Source organism: Pelophylax lessonae (genome assembly GCF_965119305.1).
Source record: "Pelophylax lessonae genome assembly, chromosome: 1".
Lineage (NCBI taxonomy): Eukaryota > Metazoa > Chordata > Amphibia > Anura > Ranidae > Pelophylax > Pelophylax lessonae.
In genome coordinates this window covers 379,568,340-379,594,311 of record NC_138768.1, presented here as the reverse complement: position 1 = coordinate 379,594,311, position 25,972 = coordinate 379,568,340, and the positions used below count along the sequence as shown (strand labels likewise).

The following is a 25,972-nucleotide window of genomic DNA, read 5'->3' as shown; positions in this document are numbered from 1 at the left end:
AGTATGACGGGCAAGAGACTCCAGTCTCCTATCCGTGGCATCACGGAAAATAGGGGATCCCTCTGCCGGGATCGCAGTGGCTTTGTTCAAAACCGCAATAGCATGATCTACCGGCGGAGGCACACACCACCGTTCATCAGTGGCAGGCGAGAAAGGATAACGCAGCTTAAATTTACTTGGTACCGCAAAAGGCTTGCGCAAATCGCGCCATTGGTCCTTAACAGCGCGCTGAAAATCAGCATTGCAGGGAAAGACCTGCGGCGTCCTGCGTTTTCTCTGCGTCCCATAAGCCGCCAAGGCAGCTGGGGGACACACCTCGTCCTGCAAACGTAGCGTCTGCTTAATGGAAGCAATCAACTCATCCATGATTGCAAGCTCTTCAGGCGAGCCAGGGGGAGAATTATCAACCCCCTCAACTTCAGCCTCTACCTCAGACCCCACTAGATCCAGAGAGGAGCGGGACCCCGATAGGGGGGTCCCCGCCAGAACAGCCCCATCACCTTCACCCTCAGAATCAGAGGACAGAGCAACTCTGGGCCGTTTAGTAGATTGAGCAGCCACCAGCATTTGCACCTGTGCAGCAAGGCCAGCCACAATAGTGGCCAAATCCCCCCCTGGGGGGGAAACAGCGGTCCCCTGGCTTTCCACCAAGACTGTGGGAAATTTGCCCTCCTGAGAATCCATTGCCCCTGTATGCCAGACAACCAAGGGTTAACTGCCCCCTTACAGCAAGCGCGGCAAGCGCAGCCCACCGCACCACACTCAGGCACAATGAGACCCCCACAGGGAATATACAGACTGAATACAGGCAATGGAACACAGGAATAGAAGGATAAAACCTGAGGAGACTCCGCTGCTGCTGCTGCCTCGATCGGTGCTTCCAGGAGAGAGGAAGTGATGCTGCCAGGGCGCTCTATGTAAGCCTATGGAGGCTACAAGAAAATGGCCGCCGTGCATGTAAACCATGCGGCCGGAGCGGGCGCCGGTAAAATGGCGCCGTTTGGCGCCGAAATCGCCGCTCCACAGTGCATAAAATCACACACAATATCATCCCATAATATGGATACATGTTAGATCGCCGCAGCGATCGCTGTATATGCCCCAACATGCCATTAAAAACATGCCCCACAGCACACAGCTCCTCACACTGCCCAGCCTGACATACTCAGTGTCATACAGCTCCCCCCCCCCCTTGCAGCCCACAGCATGCAGCCGAGAGATAGGGAGACAAGCAGTGTGATTAAAGGCAGGTTACACAGTCCCAGACTGAGACCCCCCCAGACAGACAGGTCCCCACATAGATACACTTACCTCACATGGCGTGGGGAACCCGCACAGGCGAACAAGCCGCTGCACATGAGGCAGGGAGAGTCGCTACTCAAGACGCACACAATGGCGGTTCAGAAACCGCACAGCGTCCGGTGAGGTAGCCACCTCACCAATCATCCCTGCACCGAACAGGGATGGGTCGTTCACCGTGCCAGGAGCGTTACCTGGCTGAACGCTCGATGGCAGACTGGGAAGCCACTGACCCACGACCTGCGACCAGGGGGATCAGCCCGAGACCCAGTCCGCATGATCCTCTTCGTCCGAAGAACTAACTAATGCTGACAAAAATAACAGCTAAGTAAAGGTAGAGAGAAAACTCAAACAAAATATCAAAAAGAAGAAAGAGTCTGGGACAAAAAGTCCCAGCACAGAGAGAGCCAGCCACTCCTGACAAGCTAGACATTAAAACTGAGATATGGTTGCAGGAAGTAGGAGGGTATTGACTGAGGGGACCACCCCTTGAGGGTGGGATATGTTAAAGCTTTATTGTTAACATATTCTGTTGCCTAGCTACTCCTTCGGAGCAAAGTCTAATACCCCCATATGTGACGAATATGAGGAGGCGGCGACTGTCGGAGGACGTAAGAGAAAACTTTTTTTTTTTTTTTTTTTTTCTTTTCTGACCCCCAGCGCCACAAAAAAGCCCCTTAGTGTTACCTGCTTAGGGATCCCTATCGATCGAGAGAGAGAGAGATAGACCCCCAGGCTCACCACTTGATGCTCAGAGTTAAACTGCAACAGCTTACAGCGCTGTCTTGACAAACAGGAAGTCTTTTGGCTGGCTGCCCAGGAAGAAAGGAGGCGGCTCCGCCCCTCTGCACGCCTTCCGGCGCCTCCCCCAAGCTCCACGAGGTGTATGATCACCTCAAACATGGCCGCCCCCATGCTGGAGACACGAGGCTACGCCAAAATGGCGGCTCGTGCGATCCTGCAAGAAAAAATGGCGGCGGCCTGCTGAATGTCGGTGTGCTGCACACAACACTGTCTCTGCCTGGGGATATGGCGTGGTTGGCGGTATCGGCCCCTGGCGGACCGCATGGCCGTTCGGGAGGCCTGCTAATAGCTGGAGATCTGATTTGGAAGGCAGTCTACATGTCCGTGGCTTCTGACTGGTAGGTAGCTTATACTTAACCCATAAGATTCCCAGAATGCCACAGATTACATCTTTTAAACCTGTATACAATAGATTGTTAGCTCCCAAACCAAGCCTCCTGGCTTTTTGTACACAAAAAATCACACTCAAAGTAGGAGGATCTGTGACATGTTATAGGATAGAAAGGACTCTTTCTTACCATACCGAGAGGGGCCCGCGTTCACCACAAAACCCGTCAGAGGGAAAGGGGGAACATACTACTCACCATACCGGAACCAGGCGGGCACCAACTCCTGACAGTACCCCTCTCCACCGGGGCGGGAGGGCTGTCGACCGATACGAACGCCGTGACTCATGGTCTTTGGCGTTTCAGCGAGACGTTTAACTCGCGGGTTCAGTCCTTTTAATGGGACTTTGTCGCGGCCGACCCAGCGCGGAGCTATGGCCTGCACGCGCTCGTAGGCTGAACTGGGGTGACCACCGGATCTCAACATCCAGCCCGTCGCCCAGTTCAGCTTTCTTGCTTGAAGATCTCACAGGAACACTGGAGAAAAAGCTGTCTAAAAAAAAAAATCCTTTAAGAAAAAATTCTTGCCAGGACCTAAGATCCCAGCAAGGTGTCTAGGTCCTTACTCCTAACTAGACAGAAAATAACTGATTTGCTGAGGCAGAGAGAGAGAGGATATACCCTCTGGGACTGCCCCTAGGGTGTGGCCAGAGCTTTTTAATTTCCTGTCTAGTCCTGCTCCTGCGGAGGTAACATAACCCGAAGGTGGTGTATCACCGAGGACTACGTCTGTCGATGAGCGCTAGAGAAATATTGTTTTTTTTCAGAATGGTCATTTTTTTTGTTTATAGTGCAAAAAAACGAAAAATCACACAGATCAAATACCACCAAAAGAAAGCTCTATTTGTGGGGGGAAAAAAAAGGACATCAATATTATTTGGGTACAGCGTCGCAGGACCGCGCAATTTTCAGTTAAAGTAATGCAGTGCCGAATCGCAAAAAATGGCCTGGTCATTGGAAAATCTTCTGGTCCAGAACTGGTTAATATACCTATAACCGGAAGCCATTTCTGCTCAGTTACTAACATGAGACCTTCTAAGCAGATTGTGCTGTAGGTGCAAAGTAACAAGAGTCTGGCACCTGTTTGGGGAAACCTTACATAAAAACGACATATTATTTGTGCAGTGCTAAAAATAAAGAGGGTATGGTGTACATCAACAACACATGCTTGAAGATCAGTGCAAAGTCTGTACAAAAGATTTTTATTAGCAGTAAATAAAACAGCTCATACAAAAATGTACTTTTCATGTCCAAGTATTGTCCAGAAAAAAAAAAAAAAAAAGAAGATGTATAAATAATGTGCGTCAAGAAACCGTCTCACATGTCTCAATGACTATGTACATTTAAGGCTTCATTCACACAGGCGTATAGTCCTGTACCTCAGTCAGGAGGGTTGTGACTTTTGCACTCAGGGAATGAATATTCCATGGACCCCATCTGCCTGTGACATGCTTAGAAATGCAGCGACTGTACAATCGTCATGCAAATGCCAGCGTTTATATATCCCTAGGTGATGGGCACACAGCTTTGGATGCAGATAATCTGTGTCAAGAGCGGTGCGTCCATCCCAGTTATAGATGTAAACACTGGCATCATTTTGAAGATCTGTTAAGTTGCTCCGTTTCTCAGCATGCCATTGACAGGCAGGTCACCAGGAGTACGGTCATTCCCCGGGTGCATAAACATCCCACTGCAAGGAGGTACATGTTTATGCGCCTGTGTGAAAGAATCCTATTTTTTTTTTTTTTTTTTTAATGGTAAAGTGGATTAAAAAAAATATTGTCCTTTTAAAAGTCTGATAGCACAAAAAGAAAAAAAAAAACAAACAAACTGCAGTCTGAATTTTACATTTGGTGTGGTCACTTTTATCTAGGCATTAAAACGAATTGATAGCTATGCCTAGCTATTTTATATGCATTTGGGTAGTTAGTGAATATCTCCAGCTGCTCTGTCCTGAACAACCTGACTATAAGGAAGGTTTCCAAATAATTTGCAGGTGGTGCACGGCTGTTAAAAAGCTAGTCCAGCTGCATTACATGGCAGTTTTTAACCAACTTTACATTTAGCTTTAAAAGATAAGAAAATTGGTATATCTACATTGTAGAATAACCTCAAAGAAAACAAATTCTGGTGCCAATCAGCTAAAAGCAGAACTAAAGGGTAAACACCTGTCCAACGGTCCCTTGCTGGCATGATCTTCTGAGTGCCAGTCTTCGGGCCTCTTCATTGGCTGGCGGGGGTTGATATCACTCCTGTGCATGCGTAGGAGCTAGTCATCCCGGCACTGTAAGCTGAGCTGCACATGCACAGCTCAGGTTTACAGTGCCGAAGAAAACAGCAAGCAGGTTGGGGCATTTTATTTCACAAGAGATGGTGTATGTCTCTTCTGCAATAAAAGCCTGCCTGCTCGTTGTTTCTTACTGCTCTGAAGTGGAACTAAACTATCAACATTAACCATTTTTAATCCTTATGCTGCTTAGACACTGATGAGAAATGCGCTCAGACTTTGAGAGCACAAGACGCTCGACAAGTCGCGCCCCAAAAAATACAATGGAACTGTTCTAATACAAGCGACTTGACTCGCTGCAACTTAGAAAAAAGGTTTCCGCACTACTTCTGGTAAAGTTATATGTAAGCTGTGCTGAAGTCACGACGGGATGTTGGCTTTGAAGTCGCGGCAGTGTGAACCGGGCCTTAGACACAAAAAGGTATATGCTTTGTTTTATCTATTTTTTTCACATTTCCTTAGCTTTTTGGTTTCTGGCCTAGGTCAAAATGAGTTTATACACCCCAGGTGGCATTTAAGTTAAGGGTAGATGGATTCCAGGATGCTTTATGAATCATCTGCTCTTACTCAAGACGGCCACAGCCAGAAATGCTAAAACGGTGCTTCCCTAACTGATTTCTCAACAAAATAAAGCATGGAGACATGGATGGATGGATGGCTGGGGGAGTTCACTTTCAATATTAAAATTGAATGCATTTATTTCAGGTACTTGTATAGCACCTTAAAGTTACATATATAATTGTACAATAACATCAGTCCCTGCCCTTAAGAAGGTTGCAATCTAAAAAGGTCCCCAACTCACATTCTAGAGCCAATTTAGACAGGTGTCAATTAACCTACCAGCATGTCTTTGGAGTTTGGGAGGATACCGGAGTACCTGGATAAAACCCACACAGGCACAGAGAGAACATGCAAACTCCAGGTTGGGATTCAAACCAATGACCCTAGTGCTGTTAGGCGGAAGTGCTAGCCACTGTGCTAATAGCATTTTTGGTTTATGGTGCTCAGATAGTTTAGTTCCACTGCAACTCACAGGTATGTTTTAGTTTCCACTGTGCATGCAAGTGTTTAAGGTGAAAGAGAAACCTTACAACTCTAAAATCAGAGTGGGCTGATTCAACACTACTAGCAGTGCTCATCTACAGCACTGCAATACATTCAAAAGGGGATGGAGATAAGTGATTAACACACAAGCTGTTTCCCACTTCAACACACCAAGAAACAGTTACTGTGTGAGTTTGTTTCACTCTACAGTTTGTATACATTTCAAAGAAGCTGCCCGCAGCATATTTTTACTTAAAAATATCTTTTAACTTCTTTCCCCCCCCCCTTTTTTTTTTTTTACTAAACTTGGGCTTTATATTCAAATCAGATTACTTAATCTAGGAAGAAAAAAAAAAAAAAAAAAACTTGCACTTGCATTGCAAAGGTACACTAAATATGAATTTCAATGAAATGATATTGACATGCTTTCTATCACTGAAATTCTTTTTAATGTGTTATGTGAAAAGTTTTTTCTACATATATGGCAATTTAGATTAACCAGCCCTTCGGAAGGAGGAACTGCAGGATCATCCCTAAGTAATAAACAATGAAGGCTTGTTTCCGTTCTAACATCTTCAAACTGGCCCAGTAAGCCAGTACAGAGAGCGCAGCCAATGGGACATTGCAGGTGCACACCAAGGCGCTCACAAAGCCTAAATTCCATGTTATTTTATAGTCTTGCTAAGATTGGAAAATCCAACGCCGACACAGGTCAATAGCACTTTCTCTGCTCCTTTACGCTCTTCATAGGTCTTGCTCTCAATTTTAAACATGATCTGGAAAAAGCTCCTCAAATGCCGCAAAAACTCAATCCTGCCAAACACACAGGAAAACAGAGTGAAAAAAAAATGAATTACACATTTCAGCAAAATAGGAACACTCCCTCCTTCAGTTACTTGGCAACACTATGCAGCTTTCAGCCAGCTTTATGGATTTAGTCAAATAAAAGCTACATTTTAGAATTTACGACATGCTGCAACATTATGTTTCCTATGAGGGTTGTATTCTGTTCAGTGAGACAAAGTGCAGTCAGTCTTTCGATGGCACCACCATTCTTCAGTTATCACAGTACTGTACCAATCATATATAAAGTACCGGTACCATGATAACCGAAAAAGGGCAGTTCACATTCTCAGACTCCGCCAGGGAAATGCTGTTCTACAGTATAAAGAAAAAACACAAGTCATCACTAGATATTCCCACCATCCCCAGCTAAACAAAATAAAATCTAGGGCTATAAAGTAATTATCTGGATCAGCAGTCAACACATCACTAAAGCAAACTTACGTGTAAGGAGACAAAGGTCCAAGAAAGACTTTGGAAACATCCTGCTGCCCCAGGGTCATAAGCAGCAACACCAAGCTCTGATTCACTGAATCCACACATCCTCCCTGAAAAACACAAACACGTGAGTCTTTAGATTCTGGTCAAAGGACAGCAGGCCCCAGGGCTGGGTACAAGAACAGCAACAGCAGACAATGAATTGTTAACAGGGATTTCTTACACAAATGTCTTTAAGCTTCAACAATCAGAGCACAAACATCTTGTGCCAAAGACTGGTATCTAAGGGCATTTGGTTGTAAACCAAAAACATGTTAAAAGGAAAACCAAATCAATAAAACTAGCAGTAATGTTTATTTTAGGATATTCTGGCTTAGTGATTATGGTGTGTTGTAGCTTCACTGCCCCTTAGTGGTCAAAACAAAGAACTGCACTTTGTTAAAAACAAGTTTTACACTACGCAGTCTCTGTGTCAACTCCTCAAGGCTCGTTCACACAGGCAAATAGAGGTGTTTGACAGCTATGCAGGGACAGGTGCACAGACTCAGGATACCCTCAAACTAAGCTGTGTGGGCGAGTCTGTACAGTATATGTGCATTTCATTCACTTTATATAGGCTGCCTGCACACAGCTCATTTTTTCTAATACAAAGCATGAACAAATTGCTCTTTACGCTGACAGCACTTAGTGTCCGTGTGAACGAAGCCTTAAGCATCTTTGCAAAGAACAGTTTATGGTATGGTATACGCTTATAAGAAAGCGATCATCAGTGTCGTGAAACGCTTTAACCAAATACCTGTCCTGTAATGTATTAGTCTTGTTTGATGTTCGTGGTGATGAATACTTCATATGCTTTGACATACAATCGGAGTGCGGTCACTAACTTTTTGTTTGAAATTCAACCTGGATGGCGGATCCGACAAGCACCTGATTTTCTATCTCACCTGAGCGGTCTGCCTGTTTTGGACTGTTGCATTTTCTCAGACCCAGAGAGTCCAGTCTCACGGAGGGGACCAGGGATGACATCTGAAGGTTCAGAATCCACCCGAACTGATCCAGAGTTCTCATGGTGATCTCGAAATTTGTCACCAGCATCATGGGAGACTCGGCACAGAGAAGCAGATCATCCAGGTAACCCAGGACCGAAATCCCCCACGGTCGTAACAGCGCCAGGACTGGAGCCAACACCTTTGTGAAGACCCGAGGAGCAGAGGCAAAACCAAAAGGGTAACGCCACAAACTGATCGTGATCCTCTCCAATGGTAAAAAGGCAGAAACCACTGATGTCCTGCATATATTGGGATGTAAAGGTAGGCATCTTTGATTTCTATGGAGACCAGTAAATCCCCCTGACGTAGGGAAGCCAATCCATTACAGTGCGAACGGATTCCAACTTGAATTTTTGAACTCGCACAAAGCAATTCAGTGCCTTCAGGTCCAGGATTGGACGCACCTCCTCCCTGGGGACCGTAAACTGGTTTGAATAAAAGCCTTGAAAATGTTCTGCACACGGAACCGGAACTATTACTCCCTGTTGTACCAGGTCCTGTACCATCCCAAAGAGAGCCTGTAAGCGAGCCAGGACATTGGAAGGGAAGAACCTCACCAGTGGAACGGATCAAAACTCGATTGTGTACCTGGACCGCATGACCTCGTGAACCCATTTGTCTTGTATCCGGGATAACCACAGGTCCGGGAACCGGCAAAGATGTCCTCCCACCCCAGATACAGGTGAGAGTGCACATCAGGCTGAAGGGGCCTTGTCCTCAGGTCTGGAGAAACTCGATTTTGGTTTGCCAGACCAGGGTCGCTTGGAACCACCCGAGGGGGCCTTGAAGGACTTCGCCTTATCGATTGACCCTGAAGGAAAAAAAAACATTATCTGCTGAAAAGGAGGGGCCCCATCTGAGACTAGGGTCCTTACCCTTGTTAGCCTGTGGGAGAAAAGGTGCCCTTACCCCCTTTGAGACCTTTGATAATGTCATCCAGGGTAGCCCCAAACAGGCAATCTCCTTGAAAAGGCAGATCAGTCAAGGCCTTCTTTGGAGGTTTGATCTGTAGACCAGCACTTTAGCCAATGTATACGCCAGAGGACCACTGCTGAAACCAACAGTTGGCCCAAAAAAGGAGCAGTATCTAGCGCGGCATCCCAAACAAAATGCAGCCCCTGCACCAGCTGGTCCAACAGCTCCTCAAAAAGGCAGGAGGAAGAGGTCTCCCCTCCAGGTCACGGCGTAGTAACTTAGCCCATCCAGTCAATGTTTGCGAGACCAGGGCAACCGTAAACACTGGTCTTAGTGTAGACCCCGCCAGGGTGTACATATAGCGGGCCGCCTTTCTATCCACAGGATCCTTAAAGGACGGGGAATCCTCCACTGGGATCATGGTAGCTTTATTCAGTCTTGAGACCGGAGGGTCCACCGTAGGTAGCACAGTCCACTTCTTTATAAGGGACTCTTCAAAGGGGTAGCGTCTAGTAATCCACTTAGGCAACCCAGGGGAATGCTTTGGGCGGTCCCATTCTTTGAGCATGTTCTCAAAATACGCGGGAAAAGGGAAAAACCTTTACCGCTCTGGATGGCTTGTGAGTGTCAAACGTAACCTGCGCCTCAGTCGCAGCTGCGTCCTCAATTTTTAGGGTCTCAAGCACAGACACCACCAGTCTTTTTCTTGCGCGGTGGCGGAGGTAGAGATGTCAGCCTCACTGTCAGAGGAGACAGGGCGCGAGGTAGTAGACCCGGCAGGGAGACCCGCATCTGCGGTGGCTGAATCAGACTCAGAATCTGACATCAGATGAGGCAGGGGTAGGAGGAGGGCATTTTTTGGCACCTCGCCCTTTAAAGGCCACCTCCACCCGGGACACAAACGATTCCAAGACCGCTAAAAGTGCATACATGTACAGCTGGGAACCGGAGGGCCCTGCGGCCTCCTTGAGGGGGTCAGGTGGGGACACGTTTTGCAGGGTCCATGTTGCACCAGGGGAACCAGTCAGCAAAAAGTTTTTTTTTTTTTTTTTTAAATGTCCAAACGCGCTACAGCACCCCCAAGAGGTCAGGCAGAGCGCACTGAAGACCCTCCCCCAGACTCACCACCCTACACAAGGAGGCCCAGAACGTCTGCACAGCACGTGGCACATGTGTGCAGTGATTTTGATCCAGAAAGAAAAGGTCTGAGGAGCAGCACTAGGGTATAGGAAGGGGCTCCACTAAGAAAAAACACCTCCAGGAACTCCCAAAATATGGTGGCCGCCAGTGATTCCTATTAGAAATACACAGCAAAATGGCCACTGGGTGTAGCAAAATGGCCGGCAAATCTTGCAGAGCACATGGGCTACAAGAAAATGGCAGCCCTGTGGAGCTACCGAGGACCCTCGTGGGGACCCCCCAGCCTCCTGGACAGGATCGACAAGAAGGGGGGCCCTAGCAGTGACAGGTAAAACCCCCCCCGCACGATCATTCATCCGTCGCCGCACCCCCCTGCGGCCTGACGCTCAGTCCCAGCCCCCGGGAGTAGTTACAACTGTCCCACATCCCCAGTAGTGGGGGGGTGCGTAACAGGACAGAGGGGAACCTGGGGTTGTGAGGGTCCGACCATCCTAGGGAGGGGCTTGCGTCCACCCCAAAACCCACCAAGGGAAGAGGGGGGAACATTTACTCACCATACCAGGAACAGGCGGGCGCCATCTCCTGGCAGAGCCCCTCCCTGCCGAAGTGGGGGGCTGTTGGCCAATAGGAACGCTGCTATTCAGGCCTAGACCTGGTCGTATGCGACCTGGTGAGACGTTTAACTCGCGGGGCCAGTCCCCGTCCAGTGGGACTACGTCGCGGCTGACCTAGCGCAGAGCTGGGGTCTGCGCACGCTCGCTAGCCGGCTGGGGTGACCACTGGATCTATATATCCAGCCCGTCGCCCAGATCTGGCTTCATTACTTTTAGATCTCAGTGGAAAAAAATCTAGAGCAAAATCTAACTAGAAAAACCTATCCAGAAGAGATCCCAGCAAGGAAGTAGGTCTTAACTCCTGACTAGGCAGGTTAAACCCAACATCCTATAGCAGGGAGAGAGAGGGTATACCCCCTGGCATTGCCCATAGGCGTAGCCAGAACTTTTTTCTGCCTAGTGTCCTACTCCTGTAGGGGGGCAGTATAACCCTACTAATAAGATTCGAGACTGCTTCCGTCAATGAACTATAAAGATACGTTTGGCACAAAAAAAACACTATACCACCAAAAAAAAAAAAAAAAACACCATACCCACAGTGAAGCATGGTGGTGGCAGTATTACGTTTTGGGGCTGTTTTTCTTCAGCTGGAATAGGGCCCTTAGTCAAAGTGGAGGGAATTATAAACCGTTCCAAATACCAGTCAATATGTGCAGAAAACCTTCAGGCTTCTGCTAGAAAGCTGAACATGAAGAGGAGAAGAGGAACTTCATCTTTCAGCATGACAATGACCCAAAGCACGCATCCAAATCAAAGGAATGGCTTCACCAGAAGATTACAGTTTAGGAAAGGCCAAGCCAGAGCCCAGACCTGAATCAGATTGAAAATATGTGGAGTGCACAGGCAATCTGACAGATTAGTAGTGTTTTTGCAAAGAGTGGGTAAATATTGCCAAGTCCAGATGTGCCATGCTGATAAGACACGTACCCAATAAGACCGAGTGCCGTAATAAAATCAAAAAGGTGCTTCAACAAAGTGTTACTTTAACCTCCCTGGCGGTATCATTCTTTCCGATTTTAGGTGTTGAAAGCGGTACAATTTTTTTGCATGTAATTCTTAAGGACGAGCAGCCCAAACCAACTATTTACATATGATTTTTTTTTACTGTGGGTGCTCTATAACATCTCGGGTATGATAGTTTGAAACACAAAATCAAAAATTACAATATAAAATAACTATAAGTAAGTTAAAGAGATATATATATATATATATATATATATATATATATATATATATATATATATATATATATATATATATATACATATATATATATATATACATACATACATACACACACATATACATACATACATATATACACACACATACACACACACACACACAGTATATATGTGTATATATATATATATATATATATATAGTGATATCTATCTCTCTCTCTCTATCACCATCTCTCTCTCTCTATCACTATCTATCTATCACTATCTATCTATCACTATCTATCTATCACTATCTATCTATCACTATCTATCTATCACTATCTATCTATCACTATCTATCTATCACTATCTATCTATCACTATCTATCTATCACTATCTATCTATCACTATCTATCTATCAATCTATCAAATAAAAAGTACAGTAAAACTGCAGGAAAGGGCACTGGGGTGCAAACTAATATCAGTTTATTTTGCAATGAAATCAGTGTGCTTGTGTGTATACCTTTTCAAATTTGCCGCTGGTTCTTCCCCCCTGCGAGCGTCACGTCGCAGGAGATGGAAGCCGGGGCTCTACAGCATCGGGCGGAAGATTCGGCCGCCGTATGCCGAAGGGAAACATTGCTGGATCCCGGTGACAAGGTAAGTAACCGCTATAAGGATCCAGCGATGCTCCCTGGGAGGGAGGGATTGGATGGACAACGACACAAGCTCCCTGTCCCCGGTTCCCCTTCAAGATCCCCAGAGCACAAGTCACATGCCACAAGTCAGGTCAGTTAAGATGAACGGTTTTGGATATGACTAACATTCAAAACTATAAGCTAAAATTGAGCTTAAGTCGGACCAAAGTAGTGCAGGAACCTTTCAAAGTAGGACCGACAAGTCGGACCAGTAAAAACATTTTGCTGCGATTTTGATGCGAGTTTGCCTGGGCTTATGTCTTTTCCTCAAAACGCATCAAAATCATGGCAAAAGTAGTGCAGGGACTACTTTGAAGTCGGTGCGACTTCCAAGTCGCACAGATAAGAATGGGGATCATTGGAAATAATGGAGAACGACTTGTCATGCGATTTTGCAGTCCCAAGTCGCATGACAAGTCGCACAAGTGTGAAAGGGGCCTTACAGTGTAAATTTGCTGTCCCCTCAAAATAACTCACAGCGCTATTATTGTCTAAACCGCTGGCAATAAAAGTGAGTATACCCCTAAAGGAAAATATCCAAATTGGGCCCAAAGTGTCAATATTTCATGTGGCCACCATTATTTTCCAGCACTGCCTTAACCCTCTTTGGGCATGAAGTTCACCAGAGCTTCACAGGTTGCCACTGGAGTCCTCTTCCACTCCTCCATGACGACATCATGGAGCTGGTGGATGTTCGAGACCTTGCGCTCCTCCACATTCAGTTTGCAATGCATACTAGCTCATTATGCCTTTGTCTTTACAGGTTTTTTTTTTTCACATTTTTTTCCTCTAAGGCATGCAAAAATTCGGAATGTTGCTGCACTCCTTGGTAACTTATTGAAGTATTATAATCACATCACAGGTATGACAAACATAAAAGGTAACGAGTTTCCCGTTAAAGTCAGCGCTTACTCAAATCACTTAGAGGTTTGAGAAAGCGCTGACCTTAGCTCGAAACGAGTTACCTGTTATGTTCCTGTCATACCTGTGATGTGATTTTAATATGTCAATAAAGTCACCAAGGAGTGCAGCAATATTCCGGATTTTTGCATGTCTCTGAATCTTACAGATGAGCTGTGCAGCACCCTGACCTCACAAAACGCACTTTTTTTTTTTTTAATCAGATAATTTTTATTGAAAAAAAAACTTTTTCACAAACAATACAAAACCAAAACCAAACTTACAAGACAAAAACAGACGAGGAAGTCTCCAAGTCCCAAAAGGCCTAGTTAGAGTGGCATAGACTATAGTCATACGGCAGCGGGGGACCCGCCGCCACGGGCATCACAGTACAGCAATACATCATCAAGTAAGAAATTGCAGTGAAGTATCGACAATCTTATACTTTAAGCGTCTCATATAAAGCACAGACTTCTAGGAGAAGACGCCCCTCGTCAACAAAACGCACTTTTGAAAGAATTGTCAAACATTCCCATAGAAAGCAGACAAGAATGGAGGCGCAAATGCCTAGTGGATTACCTTTCGACACCTTTAAAAAGTTCATTAAAAAGCCAAAAACACTCACAAACATGAAGAATAAAAATGCATATCCATGTCAACCGCTATGAGGAGGACACGTCCCTGTACTTGGAACGCTAATGCGTTTCAGGAGACATGCTCCCTTCAGCGCTAGTCCACTGTCCTTAAGGCTCTACATTTATACTGACTAAGCAGGTGTAGGTCCCTCTACCATGTGCACTGGGTGGAGCTAAGTAGTGGTAAAGTGAACAGAGCTCAGTCTGTGTGGATCGTAGACTAACATCGGGGACAGTTGAAAATCTTTTCAGTCAACCCATATATTGCAGTATATATGTTTGGTGCCATAATGGGACCTTTGAATAGCGAGACACCACTCAACAATAAGAGGCATTGGGACCGAGGGCAGCCAAACTGTGTGCGCTCTATTGCAATGTGTACCCTGTATATTATCCAGCTCTCTAGCGATCCCCTCACAGATCTGAGACCAAGATTAGCACTCGGACCCCACTTGTCAAGTAATCTTGGCTCAGCCATTCCTACCTGCGGGACTGTCCTAGTCTATTCATGTCACAGATGCAGTCTGTCAGGGTATATAACGAACAAAGTCCACCCAGGGTCCTGTCTCCCGAAACGCTCAGATCCGCTGCGTCTCACTTTTGGGGGCGGGGCCGCATCACCGTTATGGCTCCTGTTAACGACGCAACCAACCTATTGTTTGCGGAACTAACTGGGGCAGAGAGGGGGGGGGAGGGATGATGGAGAGTTAGAGGGAAGTGGCCGGGGCACAATCCACCCGCTATGACTCACCAACATTCCCACCTTCGTGCCCACCTCGCTTAACAGAACTAATCCCAGTCTTGTTACTCCTGAGCCACTGCTAAGGGGGGCACACGCCCCAAGGTGATGCAGGCCATCCATTAGCCTTGCATCGCTCCCTGGGACTGCGTCGCCCTACACCCGTTTTCCAAAACACCCACCCAAACACATATGGAAAGGGAGGGAAAACCTGCCGTCAGATGTGGACCCATCTTGTGGGTCACTCAGCAACTTGAGCCTGCAAAAGGATGTATAAATATAAAGCATCACATTCGCAATAAAATGATCCTATATGTATACACACACATTAATCAAAACCACTTGCCTTCAGGGCACTTTCACCCCCTTCCTGCCCAGACCAATTTTCAGCACTCTCACATTGTGAATGACAATTGTGTGGTCATGCTACACTGTACTCATATGACATTTTTTTCACACAAATAGAGCTTTCTTTTGGTGGTAATCACCTCTGGGTATTTTTTATTTCTTACAAAAAAAAAAGTTTTATTTTCTGTGAGTAAATTTTGGAAATAACGGAATTTTTGTAAAATCTTACCTTAAAATTCCTTTCTTTGAGACCTCCGACAGTCGCCGCCCATTCACACAGTCTTCACTAATGGGGTATCGCTTCCCCTCAGCAGGAGTTTCTAGGCAAAAGACTTGTAAAAGAACAATTCATCTACATAGTCACACCCATGGGGGCTGTCCTAGTCCAATACCCCCCTGTAATAGCCATCCCAACTCGGTTTGGTCGCAAGCAGTATTAGTGTAGAAAAAACCCCCCAAAAGAGGGGCGGGGGCAGCGACTGTCGGAGGACTCAGAGAAAGGAATTTTACCGTAAGATTTTACAAAAATTCAGTTTTCTCTTACGTCCTCCGACACGTCGCCGCCCATTCACACAGTCTTCACTAATGGGGATGTCCCAAAGCAGTGTAGACATGAGGGGTGGGCAACACAACTGCCAGAAAAGCAACGCAGTACCCACATCAGAGAAAGGAACCTTACATGCACAGAAAGGTAACCTTCTGGGTAACAAAAAAGGGCTCAACATGAGCAACAACCCAGGAAAACAAATAACCAGGGGGAAAACAACCCCAACAGCTAGGGACCCATACAAAACCAGGGTTCCCTATGGCACTGGCGCACAGAGAACTTTGCGGCCAAAGGAGGCATCAGCTGATGCCAGAACATCAGTTTTATAGAATTTTGAAAAGGTGTGCATCGACGACCAAGTCGCAGCCTTGCACACCTGGGCCACCAAAGCCGGATGCCGGAAGGCCCAGGACGCACTCACCGACCTGGTAGAATGCGCCTTGACAGGGAAGGGAAGAACCCGTTCCCGCAACGAATAGGCCTGTACAATGGTCTGTCTGATCCATTTGGCAATGGTTCCCGCAGACGCAGCCATACCCTTCCGAGGACCCTCAGGAAGTACAAAGAGAAAATTCGATTTCCGAAAGGATTCAGTCGACGACAGGTAAACCCTGATCGCCCTGACAACATCCAAAGAATGCAAGGCAATTGCTTTTGGATGCTTAGGGTTCGCACAAAGCGAAGGTAAAACAATGTCCTCATTGAGGTGAAAATCCGAAACCACCTTTGGCAGAAAGGACGGATTAGGTCGCAAGACCACCTTATCCCTATGAACCACCAGGTAAGGGGAGCAGCAAGACAACGCCGCCAACTCTGACACTCTGCGAGCAGAAGTAATCGCTACCAGGAATGCAACCTTCTTAGATAGCATAGGTAACGAAATTTCCCTGATGTTTTCAAACAGGGAAAGCTGCAACACGGACAGAACCAAGATCAAGTCCCATGGAGGTAAGGGCTCCCTTCTGGGAGGGGCCAAGTGACGCACACCTTGAATAAAAGGTGCAAATCAAGGAACTAGACGCCACAGGGCGCTGGAAAAGAATAGCCAGTGCAGATACCTGGCCCTTAATTGTGGCCAACGCAAGGCGCTGGTCCACACCAGTCTGGAGGAAAGCCAACACCCTCGCCACCGAGTAGGAACAAGGAGAAACACCCCTAGACTCACACCAGGCAAAATAGGCTTTCCATGTACGGTAATAAATCTTACCAGAAGAGGCTTTTCTAGCCTTGATCAAAGTAGGAATGACCTCTGAGGTGAGACCCTTGTCTCTCAGGACCTGGCTTTCAACAGCCATGCCGTTAAAGCCAGCGACTGTAAAGCAGGATGGAAGATCGGTCCCTGAGACAGCAGATCTTCCCGCATTGGCAGCCGCCACGGAGGCTCTACGGCCAGGTGAACGATGTCCGCGTACCAGGACCGGCGAGGCCAGTCTGGCGCTACCAGAATCACCAGTGATTGTTCCGAGGCCAAACTGCGAAGGAAACTGGACAACAACCGAATCGGAGGAAAGGCATACATCAGATGATACTGATGCCAAGGCACCACTAGTGCATCTGAAGCGTCTGCCAGAGGATCGCGCGTTCTTGCCACGAACCTTTCCACCTTGTGGTTTTAGCAGAGACGCGAACAGATCCACATCCGGGGATCCCCATTTCGCACACAGCATTTGAAATACCTCCGGGTGCAGGGACCATTCCCCCTGGTCCAGGGTCTGGCGGCTCAGATAATCGGCCTGCCAATTCTCTACACCCGGAATGTGAACTGCCGATATTGCCGGGACATGAGTCTCGGCCCAAGACAATACTGGTCACTTTCTGGGCCGCCCGGGCACTCCTGGTGATCCCTTAGTGATTGATGTAAGCCACCGCAGTGGCATTGTCCATCTACACCCGTACAGGACGGCCCTGAAGACTAGCCGACCAATGAAGCAGGCACAGCCTGATCGATCTTAATTCCAAAATGTTTATCAGGAGGGAGGATTCCTCCTCTGACCAAGTGCCCTGGGCAGACAGGTTGCCCAGAACGCCACCCCAGCCCGACAGGCTGGCATCCATGGTTATCACCGTCCACAGAATCGGCCAGAAGGATTTTCTGTCCGACACCGCCAGGGACTGAAGCCACCACAAGAGATCCATTCTGGTTTGGCGAATCAGAGACACTCTCAGGTCCAAGGACTGAGGCAGTCTGTCCCACCTGGCCAGGATCTCCGCTTGGAGACCTCGTGTGAAACTGTGCAAATGGTATCGCCTCGAAGACTGACACCATCAACCCCAGGGACCGCATACAGGTCCGGAGTGACGAGGATTTGTTGTCCCTGAGGGACCCGACCTCGTCCTGTAGGGTCCGAGCTTGTCCTCCAGTAAGAACACCTTTGCTTGAGCAGAGTTCAGAACCATTCCCAGATATGGGAGACGAACCGAAGGCGACAAGGTCGACTTCTGAATGTTGATTGTCCAACCGAACTCCTTGAGCGTCTGGACCGTAGCGGACAGATCGCGCAACAGGCTCTGACTGGCACTCGATCGTAACAGGAGATCGTCCAGATATCCCAAGACCGCAATGCCCTGTGCCCGCAACAGGCCCAGAACAGGCGCCAACACTTTGGTAAAGACCCTTGGAGCCGAAGCGAGACCGAAAGGTAACGCCACAAACTGGTAATGATCCTCCGCGATAGCGAATCGGCGGTACCTCTGATGACCCTCGAAAATGGGGATGTGCAGATACGCATCCTTCAGGTCTATAGAGACCAGGAACTCCCCCGGATTCAGGGATGCCACCACCGAGCGGAGTGATTCCATGCGGAATATTCAAACGCGCACAAAGCGGTTCAGCGCTTTCAAGACCAGAATCGGACACACTTTGCCCTCCTTTCTGGGCACAGTGAACAGATTTGAATAAAAAGTTTTGGATGTGACGATTGGTAACGGCGCTACCTTAAGGTGATTGTATAATAAAGTGCCACGAACTGGTGTGAGTGAAAATAATGGGGAAATAAAGAATACAAACAAATGTCAAAGTGTCACCAATTATTGTGAGTAAAAACTCATTAAGAAATTAGTGCATAATAAATTAACAATGTGTTTATTCAAACTGTAAAGGATGTCCAAATCAACAACCACAACAAAATATAGTGGTATGTGAAAAAGCAAGATACATAAATATTGTGACAAAGCGTGAAATAAAAGTTCTTCCCACAACCACAGGTGTATTTTACCAGGTCACAGATGCCTGATGTGTGCCACACGTAATGTGATTAAAATGGTGAAGAAATGCTGCTAAGTGAAATCCAAACTGGCCACTAGGTGGCGTTTTAGTAATACGACCTGTTCAACGATCCACAGTCAGTATGTGGTATTGAGGGGATCCTTTCTCCGTTGCGGGGGAGCAGCTTTGAGCCGGTGGTTTTGCCCTAGGTGCTCAAACAGAGAGAAGGCCCCATTGTGAATGAACAATCTATGCAGTGATGAAAAAAGCGCAGTACACTCACTCGTTACGATGATCTGGATCAGAAAGACTGGTTCGCGCCGGGATGCTTCCGCGTTCCACGGCCGTTAACCGGAAGGGACGTTGTGATGTACGAGACTCCGCCCTACGCGTTTCGTCAGAGGGACGTCAACTGGAGCAGCACAAAGCGGTTCAGCGCTTTCAAGACCAGAATCGGATGCACTTTGCCCTCCTTTCTGGGCACAGTGAACAGATTCGAATAAAACCCCCGAAACCTGTCCCGATGAGGCACCGGGATGACAACCCCCTGGACAAGGAGATCCTGCACCGCCTGATGCAAGTCCTGCAACCGCCCTGGGGTCAAATGAAGATTTGAGGGAAAGAATCTGTTTGCCGGCCGAGAAAGAAATTCGATCTTGTTTTCTGACCGAATGATTTCCTGAACTCACCTGTCCGTGATCCGGAGCAGCCAAGGTTGGAGGAAACCGCGCAGACGTCCCCCCCCACCCCTGAAACGGGTGAGGGCGCCCCTTCAGGCAGAGGCGGACTGAGCCGCCGTCCCAGCTTGGCCGGATTTTTGTTTGCTGAACCAGGGCTGCTTCTGGCCACCTTGGCCCTTGAAGGCCCGAAAGGACCCCTGATTAGGTTTAAAGGAGGAGCCCCTCTTACCTCGGAAAAATTTTCCCTTAGGGTTCTTGGGGAAGCAAAGTGCTCTTACCCCCAGTGACTCCTTTAACCAATTCATCCAGGGAGTCTCCAAAAAGGTGAGAGCCGCATAGGGGATATCAGCCACCATCTTCCTGGATTTCTGGTCAGCCGACCAGCTTTTTAACCAGATTAGTCAACGGTTATTCACTGCGACACTGGACAGGCGTATCGCCAAAGGGGCCTCATTTAGGGCCGCATCGCACAAATACATGACCCCTTGATAAATCTGATCCACCATCTCCACTGTAGTGGGGGGGGGGACAGAGTCAGCCACGAGGGTGCGTTTTAGCACCTTGGTCAGCCTGAGCCACCATTACGGAGGCAAAAATAGGTTTGAGCATGAAACCCGTCACCATGTAGGCATGTCAAGCAAGAGATTCTAGCCTCCTATCAGTAGGGTCCCTAAACACCGGAGAGTCCTCGGTGGGGACCAGAGTAGCCCTGTTCAATCTGGCTACCGTGTGATCCACTTGAGGAGACGCACACCAGCGCGCAACCGTAGTAGCCTCAAATGGGTAGAGAAGTTGAAACTTCTTAGGCACCACGAAGGTGTGTTTCAAATTACGCCATTGCTCATTCACCTTATGGTGAAATTCTACGGGGCAAGGAAAAACCTGCGCCGTCTTGCGGGTCCTGTGTGTATCAAAAGAGGACAACGCCCGGAGGAGTGGGCTCATCCTCCAAATGTAGTGTTTCCTTTACGGCAAGAATCAGCGCATCCATAGCTGCGCGTTCCTCGGGCGACCCGGGGGGAATCATCCACCCCTGCAACCCACGCCTCCCCCTCAGACCCTTGCGGGTCCTGAGAAGAGCGAGACCTCGAAAGGGCTACGCTACCTACAGCAACCATGTCACACTCAGAATCATTAGAAAAAGAAATCCTAGCCTCAGCACAGGGAATCCTATCCACTCCTAAGCTAGGCAGAAGGCAAACTGAGTTGGGATGGCTATTGCAGGGGGGTATTGGACTAGGACAGCCCCCATGGGTGTGACTATGTAGATGAATTGTTCTTTTACAAGTCTTTTGCCTAGAAACTCCTGCAGAGAGGAAGCAATACCCCATTAGTGAAGACTGTGAATGGGCGGCGACTGTCGGAGGACGTAAGAGAAAAATACATTTTTCTCCTTCACTGATGTGCTCCGATGAGGCGGCACTGATGAGGTGGCACTTATGGGCACTGATGAGGTGGCACTGATGAGGAGGTACTAATATGCGCACTGATAGGTGGCACTGATAGGCGGCACTGCTGGGCACTGAGAGGTGGCACTGCTGGGCACAGAGAGGCGGCACTGCTGGGCACAGAGAGGCGGCACTGCTGGGCACAGAGAGGCGGCACTGATGAGCACTGTTGGGCGGCACTGATGGGCAGCACCATCAGTGCCCATAGTGCTGCTAGTCAGTGCCCATCAGTGCCTAGATGAGCAGCCAATGATGGGCATTGACTGGTAGCACTATGGGCACTGATTGTTGGCACTGATGGGGGGACACTGATGGCGGGCACTGTAGGCATTTTATTTACCTCTTGTGTAATCAGGGCACTGGTGATCAGTGCCCTGATTACATTTCTCTGTGTCTGATCGGCTCTCCTCTTCCTCACACTGCAGTCTCTGTGTGAGGAAGAGAGCTGGAAATGAGAGATGATCTCATATGTTTACATTTGAGATCATCTCTCATTGGATGTTCCGATCACGTGGTAAATGGCCACTGCGATTGGCCATTCACCACGATCTGTGATTGGCTGTGTCCAAAGGAAACGGCCGACACAGATTTTCCCCGATGCGCGCTCGCTGGGAGCCTGTTACTGGGAGGCCATATAAAGACGGCCTCCCGGAAATAAGAGCCCGCGCTGTAGCCGTCTTTCGGCTATAGCGCGGGCGGCAGGTGGTTAAAGACTTCCCTGATAAAAGAAAAAAAGAAGAAGGGCTGTGCATATTACATCCTTACTAAGTGTTCGTATCAACATACAGAAATACCTTATATTGGGGGGGGGTTACCAACCTCAGTGTCATTAGGTAGCCATCCATAGCTTATAAGGCTTTCTATGCGTTTAACCACTCTTCCTATTTCCCACCAATCTCGGTCATTGGATAGAAAGCCTTATAGGCTATGGATGGCTAAGTGTTTATCCACTAACCCTATTTCCCACCCTCCACCCCTCATCCAACCTTCCTCTCCCTCCTTTCCCATCCATTTGTCTGCTTTCAGTGTTTTGGAGTTTCCCCACTCAAGGAGAGCAGCACACCTATAATCCCTAACCGAGTGAGTGCTTGGGTTATTACAGATGTTTGAAACATTCCTATAGACCCACTCCTACACTATCTTGACAGCCTTCCCAGAAGATTGGAAGCGGTAATAGGTGTAAAGGGTTGGCAAACTCAAAATTGAACCAGACAGACAGACTGGGATACCATTCATGTAAAGGCAGGTATATATATATATATATATATATATATATATATATATATATATATATATATATATATATATATATATATATATATATATATATATATATATATATATATATATATATATATATATATATATATATATATAAATAATATTCCCAGTCAAAAATTAAAAAGTTGTAGTGCTGTGCTGACAGAATATCCATAGGAGACTAAACACTAAGAAAATGGTAAAAGGGGGCAAGGTGAACCTCAGACTAATAATGTTGGAGACATCCAACAATGTAGGAACCTGACAGGGTGCCTGACTTGAAGTCAGCATCCTTAAGCAATGTTCATACACTCCCAATCACCAGAAAAGTTACACAGAAAGACTGATGACCTAACACTTCAGTGGTATACTTCCTAGGTAGTGGTTTTAGGCAAGAGCGTAGACATTAAAAACCCTTAAACGCGCGTTTCCTTGCATTTGCGGCCATCAAAACGCATGATGCTGCAGTACCATGCAAATCGATTCTAAAAATTGTGCCTGCTGTACTTTCTGCATGTTCCAGCCCTAAGAAGTTCCCCTCAGTGAGCAGATTATATAGGTGTATGAAAGGTTTAAGGAGTCTGGAAAAAAAAAAAAACACACTTACTCACACACAGGTTGAACTGTCTTTTTTCAACCCTATTAACTTTGCAACACTTATCAGCTATATGGGGCTAAAGATAAAGGGGACTGCACAGCAACAAACACGCTCCATTTATAAGCGTGGCACAAAACCATTGATACTAAAAATGAGCCAGCAAAAAAAAAAAAAAACTATCCTAAACAGTCTATGTAACCAGAAGGGTGTAGACACGAGCCCTGTATTAACTAGCTTGGAGGCAGTTCCTTTTTATGTACGAGTTATGAACGATAGGTTTTCAAGTGCCTACAGCCAGAACCCTCTGCCAATTAATAAAATTCAGTGCAAGAATGCAGACAAATTTCATAGCTAGGATGTGTGCTGCAGGCTTAATAATCTAGGGTTAAATTCTAAACTGACTGAAATAAGTGGCAGATTCTATTGCATTCAACCAGAAAACCTGCGTTAACCTAAGACAAGTATTTGAGGTACCGCATATTGACATGCATGGAACCCTATAAAAGAAAAAAAGTTATACTCCAAGTCATCAATGACCGGTTCCAGCATTCTCTACAGAAGGTATAGTTATTTCTCTGCAGCTTGCCCCTGCACATTAAAGGATTTAGCGTCACCCTGTCACTAGTTGGTTGTGCTTTCTGGGCAAGCTGCCTTACTGATATTTATTAACTAAAACCAAATATGAATGAGCTTCCTACAAAGGAATGTTACCTTGAAATTGCAATGATGTCTTCCCATCGTCTTGAACAAACGGCAGCGGTCTTCATATAACAATTTTTAAAGGGAGAAACAGCACAAAAGTGACATTGATGGAATCTTTTCTTGGTTTAAATTTGCATCTGGTTGTAACATATTAGAGCCAGGGAAAATCTCTGCCAGCACAGAGACCTTGGGCAGCTGTCCTGGGCACAATGACAGAGCAGATCATACTGTGCAGTCTATGTTGCACTAAGCATCAGCATAAATATATACTTAGCTCTTCATTACATAGTGCAGATACCAGAAAAAAAAGGACATATTTCTGGGAAACCTGAACACTAACAAACTGACTGAAATTACATTGTTACCTCATGTTTATTATGAAACATTTTAGAGATATTTTTGGGAGGATAGATACAGTGCACACTACCACATTTAAAGTGTTACTAAACCCACAACCATAAAATCAGCCTGTATATGCAGTAGAGCATGCTTGTTATACTCACTATGAAACCTAAGGGGTAATCCTGCACACTGTGTAAAAAGGCTGTTTGAGCCTGTCTTCTCTGATCCTCCCCTTCATCCACAGTCCCCAAGCTGCACATCCTCAGTTTGGTGTGTATTGCTAGAGAGTTTTTCTTGGGTGGGTGCATGTGATCAGCACTGTCCAGACAAAGGGTCAGGGGTTCTGCAGCCTCATAGGACAGTCAAATAAGAATGAAAACTCCTCCTACAAGCTTTACCTAGACCAGGCATGTCCAAAGTCCGGCCCGCGTGCCAAATGCGGCCCACTTTAATACGGCCCCACAGGTAATTTGGAAAAATAAATTGGCATCATTCATGACTTTTTTTGCTGCCATCATTAATCAATATGTCGTTAACCCTTGTGACTGATTAGGGAGCAAGCATGCTCCAGATTGAGATGAATACATTGTAAAATCTCATTTGATGTCAGTTTGTCTAAATCAGTTATCAATATATTTGAACACAACATGTATACTTGGGGTTATATTCCTGTTCATATTTTTTTTAACTTAAAAGTTGACAGACAACCTTTATTACCAATAATATGTAATGTACTTTACAAGGTTCCTGACATATTTCAGCTTCTTGGATTTTTTTTTCATCTGGCCTTCAGATATGAAAGGCAGAGTGATTTAACATCGGGAATTGGGGAATTTTTGCCCTCCCTGCCCCCCCTCTCCTGTGCACTAGAGGCTTTCCCTTCCCTCTTTTTGAAAAAAACCCCCCCTTTTCTAGATTCTGTTATCTCTTTCTTTCTTCCCATTGTGTAGGCCTACCAGCCAACTTGTATCCCTGTCCATGTAATTGACACCAACATGGCATTTATATCATCCCTTTTTCTCTTTCCCCTCGGGGGGCTCCCCTGCAAATGAGAGCCCGGCACGGGTGAGACATCTCCTATGGGGACCACCATTAGGCCCCTCAAACATCTGGAGAAACAAGCGTTTCCGGGACGTTAACATTTGGTTGCTATGCTCCATATGTCTCATCCTGAAACCCCTGGTCAATCTTTTCCAGGGGATATACGCATCACCCGTGCCTGGGGCGTTATCTTCTACAGATTTCCCCTTTCTTTAAAACAAGTGTCCACTAGTAGTCTCCATATACAATATAGATAGGTATTATTTATTCCATTCACAATGTTTATTTCACCTTCAATTAAAAATTAAAATTAATTAAAATTATCCCCCCTCTATGTATCTACCGCATGACTATACCGCTACAACTTAGGCGGACATATTAGCGGAGTCTATTAGAGAAAAGGGCGGATATGACGTCACCGCCAGTCCAGCGGAATAATCTCCGGGCATTTCAGGCGGAAATGACACACGTCGGAGCCTTTGATTTGGGCGGATGTGATGTCACCGCCAGTCCAGGGAACTTCCGGTGGTAAAAGACGGATATGACGTAACTACTTACAAAACTCCCGCGAGAATCACCACGAGACTCTGGACACTTGGGTACTTAAGGGGACGCCGAGAGCCAGAACGGAGAGCTATCTCTCCGATGCAACACCGAACGCCTATTGCGCCGATATCCATACATAACAGTGAGTACTCTGGAGGAGACCTATATAACCAAAAACTTTTTTCTTAACTATGAAGGCAACTTATTATAAGAGGGTTTTATCTTATTTTTTTCTCTATGTGACTACCAGGATTCATAGGACGAGTAATCTTAGATCACATCCTATATCTCATAGGATGA

General features: G+C 46.6%; 1 protein-coding gene across 3 annotated transcripts in view; it reads right to left on the bottom strand.

Annotated features, from left to right (window-relative positions):
* Positions 1-6,298: 6,298 nt before the first annotated feature.
* RCL1 (RNA terminal phosphate cyclase like 1) overlaps positions 6,299-25,972 on the bottom strand; it is a 61,107-nt gene continuing 41,433 nt past the window's right edge. For 2 of the 3 annotated variants that reach the window (XM_082274017.1, XM_082274018.1), the window contains 2 exons: positions 7,108-7,211; positions 6,299-6,633 (listed from right to left, as the gene is read on the bottom strand). In XM_082274017.1, the coding sequence (XP_082130143.1) occupies positions 6,486-6,633; positions 7,108-7,211 (252 nt within the window). In that variant the 3' untranslated portion in view covers positions 6,299-6,485. The remainder of the gene's footprint in view (positions 6,634-7,107; positions 7,212-25,972) is intronic. The other variant, XM_082274019.1, reaches the window with a different exon arrangement.